The 12,173-nt window shown below is 38.4% G+C and overlaps 1 protein-coding gene across 7 annotated transcripts in view; it reads right to left on the minus strand.

Moving 5' to 3' along the window:
• The window catches only part of pou2f2a (POU class 2 homeobox 2a), a 151,406-nt gene that overhangs the window by 78,189 nt on the left and 61,044 nt on the right, over positions 1-12,173 (minus strand). Inside the window, exon 1 of one of the 7 annotated variants that reach the window (XM_039773128.1) lies at positions 9,933-10,000. The exons of the other annotated variants lie outside the window; for them this stretch is intronic. Within the exon in view, the coding sequence (XP_039629062.1) occupies positions 9,933-9,963 (31 nt within the window). The 5' untranslated portion in view covers positions 9,964-10,000. Of the gene's footprint in view, positions 1-9,932; positions 10,001-12,173 lie in introns of those variants that run through there. 7 annotated transcript variants of the gene reach the window in all.

Below are 12,173 nucleotides of genomic sequence, written 5' to 3' on the forward strand. Positions count from 1 at the left end.
TTCTTCCCCACTGCGAAGCACGGGTATTTTGCTAGTATATATATATTTAAAATCCAACATCTGTCTGTCTGTATGTCTGTCAGCTTTTCACGAGAGACCTACTTAACGGATTTAGATCTGTTTTTTTCCTATAAATTGCTTGAACATTCCGGATGATTTTGCGATTTCTGTTATTGAGATAAGTATCATAATTTGCTTGTGGTACCGATTTATTTGTGCAAATCCGAGAGAGACGCTGCAGGCCAAGGGGAAGGGGGCAGGACCCTCCTCACTCACGCACCAGCCTTTGTTCGAGTCAGTCTACCTCTCGCCACCTGTTGGAGTGCACCTTGCCTCTGCTTAGCTAGCGATACCTGTTTGTTCAACAGACATTATCATCTACAGATTGTTAAGAAGTAACGTTTGACTTTTTTGAGAGAGAGAGATCAGAGAGAGCTACATGTGTTTTAGAGTGTAGCTGCTGATTGCCAGAGATATCACAACCACGTGGTTTTCTCCCTATGCAGGGGACATTTTCCCGTCAGACCTGAACACGATCAGATACAGTACAGTGCTAACGTCTACTGATTTTGAAAGTTTGCCCTGTTTCACTACTACGTGGGCGCAGCTGCAAGGGGCAGCCAGTACAGTATAAGACAACATTATATGCTAAAGTTAGTTAAAATGTAATGATGAATTTTAACATAATATGAAAAATTTAAATGATATAACAATGTGTCATGCAAACTAAGCAAGTATTCTCAGACATACTGCGGAGACTGTGGAAATAATATTAAAAAACAGATTTTTTAGGATGAATTAATTTAAGGGATTTACTTTTAAGCGTAATAGACTTGTTCATTTGGATAAAATTCCAACTTAACATCATTTGAAAGAAAACTGAGTCAAAATTATAGAACAATATATTCCAGAATCAAACAGTTGTTGATATGCTGTAAACAAAATATCATCAATGTTACCATGCTCTGTGACCCATTTATTGTGATAATATTGTATTCTGTAGTATTTCCAAATTCAAAAACCTATTAGAGTCTATCTATTTGAAAGTACGACTGTATGACCAAAATTAAACAAGATCAGTAAGCCTTAAAGAGAACTTTCTTTAAACAAGAACTTTTCTTTTCTTTGTAATATCAATTTTTCTCTACTTTTGTGTGAACTGATTGCTTTGAATTTTACTAAAACTTTTCAAATGAAGACATTTGGATTGTGGAATTATTCAAACATCCATCCATTTTCTAACCCGCTGAATCCGAATACAGGGTCACGGGGGTCTGCTGGAGCCAATCCCAGCCAACACAGGAACCAATCCTGGGCAGGGTGCCAACCCACCGCAGGACACACACAAACACACCAAGCACACACCAGGGCCAATTTAGAATCGCCAATCCACCTAACCTGCATGTCTTTGGATTGTGGGAGGAAACCGGAGCGCCCGGAGGAAACCCACGCAGACACGGGAGAACATGCAAACTCCACGCAGGGAGGACCCGGGAAGCGAACCCAGGTCTCCTAACTGCGAGGCAGCAGCGCTACCACTGCACCACCGTGCCACCCATTACTCAAACATGCTTTATACAACTGCCTGAATTGTTGTTCTATGAAGTAGGTTAAAGCTGCAGAACGTTGGAAATTCAGGATAGACGTGGCTACAGTGTGAGTGGTCAAATAGTTCAGTTTAGAAGTTTTCTGACCACAGCAACTCTAACTCTAAACACTTCAGCAGCAGGCTGTTGGAATGTATGTACATTCTACTTGTGCCTTTAAAGATTTCAAGACATCAAAATACAGCTAAATATTGCAGTTCGACAGGCTCTTTTTGTCTACCTCATCCTCATAAGTAACACATTTCTTTAAAGTTGTTTTTAAACTTTATTTTAAATGATCTTTTATTAACTATCAAATTTCTGAAGATTCACAATTACTTGTCTTCTTTCAATAAGCATTTCTTTGCCTTTTCTTATGGTGATAAATGAAATTACAATATTTTTTTTTTCATTGATGTTTTTTTTTTCTTATACATTAAGTCCAAAAACACTCCTTAGGACTTTGTAGCATAAAACTGACTATGCTTTTATTTGACCTGCTTAAAAATACACAATGGCACCATTTTGAATATCTCATTATATATGTTAAATCATTTTACAGGATTCTTTTTCATTCATCGTTAGCAAAGACACCAATAATTCTGCTTAGTGAACATGTATGCAACCACCACTCCATTTTCATCTGATCTCTGTCTAGTTAAAGAAGTGAATAACATGAGAAGACAACTACGTTAAAAAAGACAACCCAACACACATGTATTACTGTATTTCCCCTTGGGATTAATAAAGTATCTATCTATCTATCTATCTATCTATCTATCTATCTATCTATCTATCTATCTATCTATCTATCTATCTATCTATCTATCTATCATATAGTATATTCTATCTATCTATCTATCTATCTATCTATCTATCTATCTATCTATCTATCTATCTATCTATCTATATTCCTTGAGCATCTTTCAGGTAATACCCTAAAAATACTTACTTGGCCTTTCATTGTAACATGCCTTCCACTGTACGCAAAGTTGCATTACTGATAATTTCAATGTCAAAACATAACACTGATATAAAACACATTTTGAGTATTCACCTACCCCAAATTTGTTTTCAGCCAAAGGTTTAACTTTGTCTGATCCACAGAATTTTAATTTAATGTCATTAATAAACAACCTACACTGCTTCATAGACAGAAAAACAACTCAACCACAAATGAAAAACTGGGTCATTAACAATTTTCCTTTCCTTCATGCTACTTTGATGGTCTTGCCTTATGCTGTACCTACACTATTCTGTCAAATTATTTTGTACGAAATCAGACAACACTAATAATTGAGACTGTGTGATTTGTACACAGCTGGCATTTTGAAACCAGTCATTGGGAGCTACTAGAGTCTCTAAATTATATATTAGTGAACTTCATCCAGATGCTGAATTGCTTACTTCTTGTCAGGAGAACAGATCGTACACACTCAGTGCAAAAGACAAGCACAACAATGCACTTACTTATCAAGTGTGTCTTTGCAAGAAATGGTCTGGATTGGAAGATGTGAGAAATGATTGCATGTCACTTAAACAACCCTAACATTTCACCATAAGTTCAGTAAGCGGAAAAAATCAAACCTTCAAAATTATATGAGACATTATGCAGAAAGTATAATTGTGTTCTTAATCACTTAAATATTATCTTATCAAATCATGAACTATCTAAATCTTCAAAAAGCAAAATAATGGTATTAATAGATGTACTACCAGTTATATACTAAATATAAAAGAGTAAATTGGGTGCAAAAAGGAAAAGGGAAGCTATACAAACAAAATTCTTTTATAAATGGGTATAGTGTCTGAGAACAAACAACTGGTGAATTTTCAAACAGCTGTAATGTACCAAAGAGTTAAGGAAGAGCTTCTCCATTAATGCATAACCGATTTTATGACCTGTGCACAAGAAAAGAAAGAACCAACCCTAAACAGATGTTACTGTGACTGTTTCTGTAACCACCAATAGCCAGGGAGTTTTGTACTGTAGACATGATTCACTAACCACTGAACTTGTAAGTGATAAAAGTTTAAAAAATAAATATTAATAAATCAGTAAACCTTGCCAATTATGACGCAGAGGCACAGTCAATTATAGCCTACTGTTATAGTCTTGTATTATGATATTATACTGCCTGCTTTATTCATGGAACAGTTACTTCACGTTACCCTCTTATACATAGTAGATCTCACTTCCAGACAGCCACAGACATCTTGCAACGTATACACATTTCCCATACAAAATAAGGGAGGAGGATCACTCAACAAGAAGATGAAAAGAAACAAATTAAGTATGACCTAAATAATTTGCTTCTCAGACTTCACTTCTTGACCCAGTACTTCCAAAACTGGGAACACAGAATGCCCCTTCCATACAATTTCTCACTGAGTGAAGAGTTGAGTCAAGATGGATTTAGACTGTTTTTATATAATCAGAATGCAAAATTAGCTTGTAGTTCAGTGGCTGATAACAAGACACAACAAAAATTCATATTAATGGAAGAGAGACCCATCAAATTCAGATTTATTTATTGAGAATATAGCTCATTTCTCCTTTGATAATTTTCTTATCATTTGCACTGTGAGTTTTTTTCTCCTGCCACTAGAGGTACAATTATGTTAATCAGACACTCTTCACCCTTCAATGAGGGATTCTTACTTATGCCAAGGGGTATGCATTCAGATGGTAGGAGCTGGGCAATGATTTCCAGTTTGTGGGACAGAGGGGAGAAAAACACAATTCATTTGCTGGCTCACATGTTCCATATTGCGGAAACATTTGCTCAAGCCACTTTTCTGGTGCTTTTCTCTACCCTGGCTATATTGTATAGCATTTATATGCTAAGACCTAATCTCTGGCTCCCCTTTATCAAGACATAAAAAGAGGATATACTGTATATACCAATAACTGATATTGTTTTAGTCTTTGTGGTTTTTAACAAATGGTGTCTCTTGGTGTCTCTAGCTGATCATGCAGCTCAATGAGTCACTGCTCAATACCCACTTTGAAACATGCCAAAGAGAGGACACAGCTTGCAATAATATTCTACTGGCAATTTAATTATGTTCCTGTATCTCAAGACCTTCCCTTGTGTTATTGAGCATGATCAAAGTTTTCCAGAGCAAAATGGAGAGTTTTGAGTGACACTGCCAACACCCCCTCTCTCTACTGTCCGTCAGCTCACAGGGCACAGAGTTTCCTGTGACTCCCCCAACGCCTCCTCTCTCCACCACTCCGTGGCTTGCAGAGGAGACGGCTTCCTGCAACATCAGCAACATACAGATACAATTCACCATTTCATAGCTCTATGTGGGAAGGTATGAGGCTAAAGTTCACCTGGCCCACACATATAGAGTTTTACCAGCTTCTAAGATAACACTCAACCTAATAACCTAAAAACATAAATAATTTTTATATTAACTACACGTGCAAAATCGAAGCTTGCTATATAAACTAGGAATCACTTAAGTGAGAAGCAGCCAGTAATGCCACTTTACCTCCAGCAGATGGCATCCAAGTGACACAAAAAGATAGGCTTTCCTAACTGGCTTTGCAGTTCATAATGCCTCTATTTCTGAGGTGCCATGCTTGCAAAAAAGGAGACTACCCTTTATTGGAGCTGATGGAACAATGGAAGATTCTGCCCAAATCAGAGAGGCAAGATCAATCTACAGACTTGTATGTTAGAAATGTAACATAGTTCATGATATTTAGATTTAAGCAGCATGATTAATTAATTACTGTGGTGGGCTGGCGCCCTGCCCGGGGTTTGTTTCCTGCCTTGTGCCCTGTGTTTGCTGGGATTGGCTCCAGCAGACCCCCAGGACTCTGTAGTTAGGATATAGTGGGTTGGATAATGGATGGATGGATGGATGAATTAATTATGTGTATAAATAGAAGTTGGTTGTAACTGTCTTTAGAGGTCTACTGGTCTCTCTATATGCACCAGAAGTAGACTTTTTTTTTTTTTAAACTGAGGATAGTATTTGGCGTGTTCAAAATATCTGAGCTGCCTGTTTCATTTCCTCTAAATATTTCCCTTTTTAATGTGACACAGTCTAATGGGTGAAAAAACTGCACACTTACTGAAAACTCAAGTTATAAATACTCTGTGAAATACCACATGCCTGTGAAACACTATTCTCACACTCAAACAACAGCACAAGCAAACATAACCACAACAGCATGGAGCACTTTTCACTCGTGAATATCATGTAGAGCAGTATACTGTATATATTGTTTTAATATTTCATCTAACTAAGGTGGCTGTTAAGGGCTTGCAAAGCAATAAGAGATACTTTTTGGGTAGAGACTTTGCACTACAAAAGACATAAGCAATTAACTAGACTAACTTATTGTATTTTGGGAAATCAGTAGAGGGCGGATATAAAGATCACAAAGATTAAAGGTTTACGTACAACATGAATGTATGGCTGGAAGGCAAAAGAGAATTATAGTTAGGAGTGCATGGGCATTAGCTGCTTTCTAAAATTAAAGCAAACACTGACTACAGCAAACTGAGAAATATGAGTAGCAGCACAAAGATACTCAAGCAAGAATATTATGAAAATGAAAAACACAGAACAGTATTCAGTAATATATTGGATGAAACATACATGTCTCCAAAATATCTATCCATCAATTAAATTAACCTGCATATTCCAGGATTCTGGAAAGCCAGAGATTGGCCCAACAGCTTTGGACTTGCATGAACCAGCACTGGATGGCATGCTAGTCAACATGTGGTACATTCATATACACACACATCCTCACTGGTCCAATTAGCATGACTTTGGTCTCTGGAACCACTACAGATATGCAGAGAATGTGAAATCTGAATAAAACCAGTGCCCTGGCTAAGTTTTGAATCCAGGTCCATCGAATAGTGAGGCAGTACTGAAAAACGCTACACCGTTACCCCCCTCAATCTCCAAAGTGTTTTAGTCAATATTTATCTTATCCCTTATCTCAGCAAAACATTTTCTGCAAAGTCTAGGCAACAACTAAGCAAATTCCAGTACTTAATGATGCATCATATTTGTTTTATCTTTTAGACTGCATAATGAATACAAAATGCAGACTCTTGATATGGGGATTGTGGGTTGGGCAGGACCAACAATTAACCTAAAAAATGAGTGGGCCAACAAAGCTGCAGGTTGTAATACTCTTCGTAATGTGGGCATTTTTATCAAAATATAACTGTTGTGGCGGATGGCCAGGACCCATGCCTGGCCAGGATGCCCCTTTGACACTGCAGCCATGGGATGCACACTGTGTTCCCTGAAACACTTGGTGGCAGCCCCCCTGAGTTGCATTGGGACCACAATTGTGGAACACCGAAGCTCATCTCTGTTGGGCTGCGTGACCACCGCCAGGGGGAGCTGCACGACTTCCTGAGCCCTTGTGGGCTGTAATGCAGCCACACCTGGAAGTGCAGCCTTAATTAGGTTAATCATCACCTGAAGCACTTCTGGGTTGGCTATAAAAGGAGCCTGCAGCCACTACTCGAGGCGCCAGAGTCGGGAGGAGGAGGTTAAAGCTGCCTGGGAGGAGTGGAGGGAGAAGAGTGTGTTTTTGGGTGTTATTCTTTTGGTGTGTTTTGGGGACTGTGTAGGGTCTGTGGGACACGGGGAAGATGTGCCCCACAGCTGAAGACAAAAATAAAATCTTTTTGCTCATTTTTACTTGTGTCTTCGCTGTAAGTCTGTGTTGGGTCAGTGCCTATAAAGCGCTATATACTATACTGTTAAAACTCATACAACCGATCTATATATATATATGTGTGTGTATGTACAATGCTTTGATCACAGTTAACTTCTATTTTGTACCCAGTGCTACTGAGGTAGGTTTGGCTACTTGTAAATTTGTACTGAAGTTTAGTGTGTTAGGAAACGAATGGATAAATCACTAAATGAATATACAGCATACAACCACCCACATACCTATAGTGCGATAAATAGATGATGAAAATAAATTTAATTAATTAATGAATAAATGAGTCAATAGTGCTTTGTCCATGACTCATCAGGACTCAAGGGATGGTTATGTTTCATTTGGTGTTTGATTCTGTCTGGATATATAAGTCTATTTTTGGGCCTTCATATTATTACACAATATGTGTACTGAACATTCCAAAAGTAATTATTTTTAATATATAAAATACTATCTTGTTAAATGGACATACTGCATGTTTGAATACAAACACCATGATAATGTAAATATTTTCACATGCTGTGTGTATGGCAAATGATAAATGGCATTACTTTTAACATTAAAAAAATCATACAGTGCTTTATGCTAACATCAGCTTCACATGACTGATTAAAGAAATACAATGCAGGTAGGAATAATTTCTGAGTAAACTTCTGAGAAGATAACTATTGCATCTCTTCTCTTAAAAGGATGATTCACCAGGCAAAGATTTTCTTAAGGCCTGCTGAACAAAAGGTAGGTGGTAATGATTATCTTCCTGTGCTGGAATGAGGCACACCTGCCAAGAACTATTCTAGCAGGAAATGTTCACTATCATCCTTTACAAGATGTTTCAGAGGTCTTCATATAATGCATTCTCTTATCCGCACATCATATTAATGCTAAGGAGTACAAAAGTAAGTACTCCACTAGTTCCTGATACACTGACAATGCTGTGTGTGGTACAAATTAGTACTAAAGATACTATATAACATAAAGTTCAATTACGTCTACAATAAACTAAACATTTTTCGTGGCAGTTAGTGGAGAAATCTATTTTTAAAAAATGAATGTATATAATTCTCCGTAAATATTTGTTTTCACAGAAGATCCAGCTTGGTCAATGGGTACACAAGTCTGGAACTCCACATAAACAAGATAACATTTGCTACTATAAGGAAAGGATATGGCAAATTCCTATATTGGCATGAACCTTGAGTATGATACTTCAAGATGCTATTCCAGGGACATAGCTATTTACTCTACACAGTGTAAAGTTTTTGTTCAGTGATAATGTAGATTCCTTTAAAATCTATTATGACCAAAGTGTATTTTACTCAGAAATATGTATTATCTGGCTGTTGTTTTCAGGAAAAAAACTTACCTTTTCTGAAAGTAGAATATTTTTTTTTTAATTGACCCTGAAATTGCCCCCCAGAAGTAGCAGCACCGCTTAGAACTACTTATTTAATTTTTATTGGATTGGTCGGCCTACAGCACCAACTTAAAAGATATCTAAAGAGCTTCTTGTTCAGTCTGATTATTGTTCCTAAGCACAGATCAATACCAAATATCCAAAAGCATGCAATCCTTGTAGGAAGAAGGGAAAATCGACACTGTGCTACACTAAAGTGAATTATTAGACGCTTCTGTACAAAACTATACTGAAAAAACTAGCTGATTGAACCTCTAGAAAAAGATCCTTTCCTATGGGTCTCAAAGTGGCTACTGTCTCCACCCAGCTGCGTTGCACCATTAGTAAAACCAGTGTCACCACTAACTGAACGTCACAGCTCAGCAACCTTTAAGGACACACTTCACCAGCCAGCTATGACCCTGAAATTTCACTTCTCCTGAGCCTGATAAGAAGACATATAATCCAAGGCCTGCCACGATAAAGAATGAATGAATGGTCACTTCCAACATTAGAAGATATGCTTCAAATTAAAACAGTGCCCAAGCTCTGTCCTTGAATTTCAGTTTCATTTTGCAGGACCAATGCAAGATCAAGATACAGGTAAGGTTAATATGCAATGCACAAAGAGAGAGCATCAGAGCATATCATGGTAGTGCCCAAATGGAACACACAAAGCCTGCCAGTGGATGAAGGATCTCTGAGGTAAGACCAAACTGCACTAATAACTCAGAAAGTAATAACTTTGCACAATAAACTCTCTTACTATGAGTACGCTTAATCCACAATACAATTCTAAAAGGACACTTTGTGTCAATGGTTCTACAATTAAAGTAGTGGTCCTGGAAGAAGATGACTTTTCCACAAGCAAAATTAAAAAATAAAATAGATAATGGAATGTGTTAAAATAATTAGTGACCACATTAAAGCTTTTGCCCTGTTCTAGCTTACTTTGTCCAACTTATAGGAAGCTTTATTTGGTGAACTCAGTTTATACCTTTGCATCATCAATCTGCTCAGGGGGCATGTCTATTTGGAATGTATGTGAAGTCTCAGCAAAGCAAAAATGAACCCGGGAGGAACTGGTATACAATACATATGAAGCAGACAAAAAAGCAAGAAACTGCCATAAACTGGCACATTAATCAATGCACTAAAAAAGAAATGATGCTCCAAGGAGGTCCTTGAAAGTGGTAGTCCAGAATGAGCAGTGGAGTGCACCGAAAGCAGCTCTTACCTGGCATCCAGTAATCTGAGTGGACCATCATTGCCAAGTGTCTTCTTGCTGCTTTCACTGTCTCTGAAGTTATCAAGTGCTGAGTGTGAAGTTTAGCGGATAGACAAGGGGAAGAAAAAACACAACACTTTCACCCCTCCTTCCTCTGCTTAGTCCTCTGTCTCCACCCACAGTCTGATGCTCCACTGCCCCCTCTAAACATGCAAATCAAAGACGGAAGTAACAGAGGAGGAGGTTGAAGCACAGCATTCAGACTCTCAAGTATCATCAACTTAACAATACCCCAAAAATTAATTTCTAGATTAACCGGCAAAGCTGGTCAGTGCAAAGTTATTATAATCCCTAATAGCAAGTCCCCTACAGTGGATAAAATGCTAGATTTTCATCATCATTACGCTAATATCATACATCAGTTATATCAGAAAATCTGACTCATCTAGAGATCCGAGAGGTTAAGTCAGCATATCTCAGGCAGTTCAGAAAAGTCTAGATCCTTAGACTAAATGTTATTGGTAAACCTCCCTCATTTCTAGTAGTTTGTATTCTTCCTAAGTAGGCAGCCACTGTTTCAAGTAATAACATAACAGTGTTTGTATCTTCATTTTCATATTGGCCCACTGAATTTATAGTTATTATATGTTTTACTGTAGCTATGTTTATTGGTGATGCTAAATTGACCAGGTATGAATGAGTAACAGTATGTGCTTGAGTGTGCCTTACGTAACTTGTTTAAATGGATTCAATAATGGATTGGGGCGGCACGGTGGCGCAGTGGTAGCGCTGCTGCCTCGCAGTTAGGAGACCCGGGTTTGCTTCCCGGGTCCTCCCTGCGTGGAGTTTGCATGTTCTCCCCGTGTCTGCGTGGGTTTCCTCCGGGCGCTCCGGTTTCCTCCCACAATCCACAGACATGCAGATTAGGTGGATTGGCGATTCTAAATTGGCCCTAGTTTGTGTGTGTCCTGCGGTGGGTTGGCACCCTGCCCAGGATTGGTTCCTGCCTTGTGCCCTGTGTTGGCTGGGATTGGCTCCAGCAGACCCCCGTGACCCTGTATTCGGATTCAGCGGGTTGGAAAATGGATGGATGGAATAATGGATTGATGGATGAACAGAGTACAAAACAACAATAGTTAAATCTGCTTCCTCACATCTCAGAAACCCGGGTCAAAATTCCATCTGTATAACTGTCAACTGGAGCATGCAAATATAATAATAATAATTATTATTTACATAGCACTTTTCTCACTACTTAAAGCGCTCTCCTCACAGGGAGGACCCAGGATATGACCCAATGTTCTCCCAACTACGAGGCAGCAGCACTACCACTGCACCATAAATATAGATGTACAGTATATGTTAGATTAACGGACAACTTTAAATTGGTACTGCATACGTGAGTAAGTATCAATGTGCCTTGTGGTAGAACAGGACTGGGAAATACTTCATCGACACTCACCTCTGATTTAGAAAATACTCAGGTTTAGGAATTAAAGTTTAGAAATTCAAATTTTGCATAAGGCCAGGTTCTTTCTATCTATCTCTTTTTTAATTAATGCTTAATTATAAAATGGTACCAAAACCGGTAACTTTGTGATAATAACAATAAGATTACCATCTCACTGTCTTAAGAGTCTTTGGTATACGTTTAGTCTTGGGTGCCTTCTATGTGAAAACTGCATGATGTGTGCGTGAATCCTAAAGGATTCTAGTTTCCTATCACAATACAAAGACAAACACTAAGGACAGGTTGACTAGTCCCTCTAAATTTCCTTGGTTGTGTGTGCCCTGCAATGGACTAGAATTTTCTACAAAAGGTTGACATGCATCCTTCTGCTTATGTTGTATAGTGTGGGAAGTTAAACGAGACAGGTGAAGGGATCAACTGAGGCCTCAGTGGTAACTGAGGGTTCCTCTGAACATCTGTATGGTTTGAGGGGGGCTGTCACGGGGTGGTAAACCTTGCTGCACAGGGTTGTCCTGAAGCAGGTACTCCAATGGCAACAGAATGAAAAGCTGCCAGAAAAAAAAAGGCTGCAACTAAAATAAGATGGAGGCAGAAGGGGAGCCTGTAATTGGAAAGATCGGACCTTGATTAACAGTACAAAGGACAGGTAGCCCAGAAATAATTAAAGACTACTTGTACTATAAGGGAAAGTTTGGGCCTAGTGGTAATGAGGCTCCATGACCAAATGGTCATTAGAATTCCTAAACATGAAAGTAAACTCACTGTTGTATTTAAAAAGT

Source organism: Polypterus senegalus, chromosome 12, assembly GCF_016835505.1.
Source record: "Polypterus senegalus isolate Bchr_013 chromosome 12, ASM1683550v1, whole genome shotgun sequence".
Classification (NCBI taxonomy): domain Eukaryota; kingdom Metazoa; phylum Chordata; class Cladistia; order Polypteriformes; family Polypteridae; genus Polypterus; species Polypterus senegalus.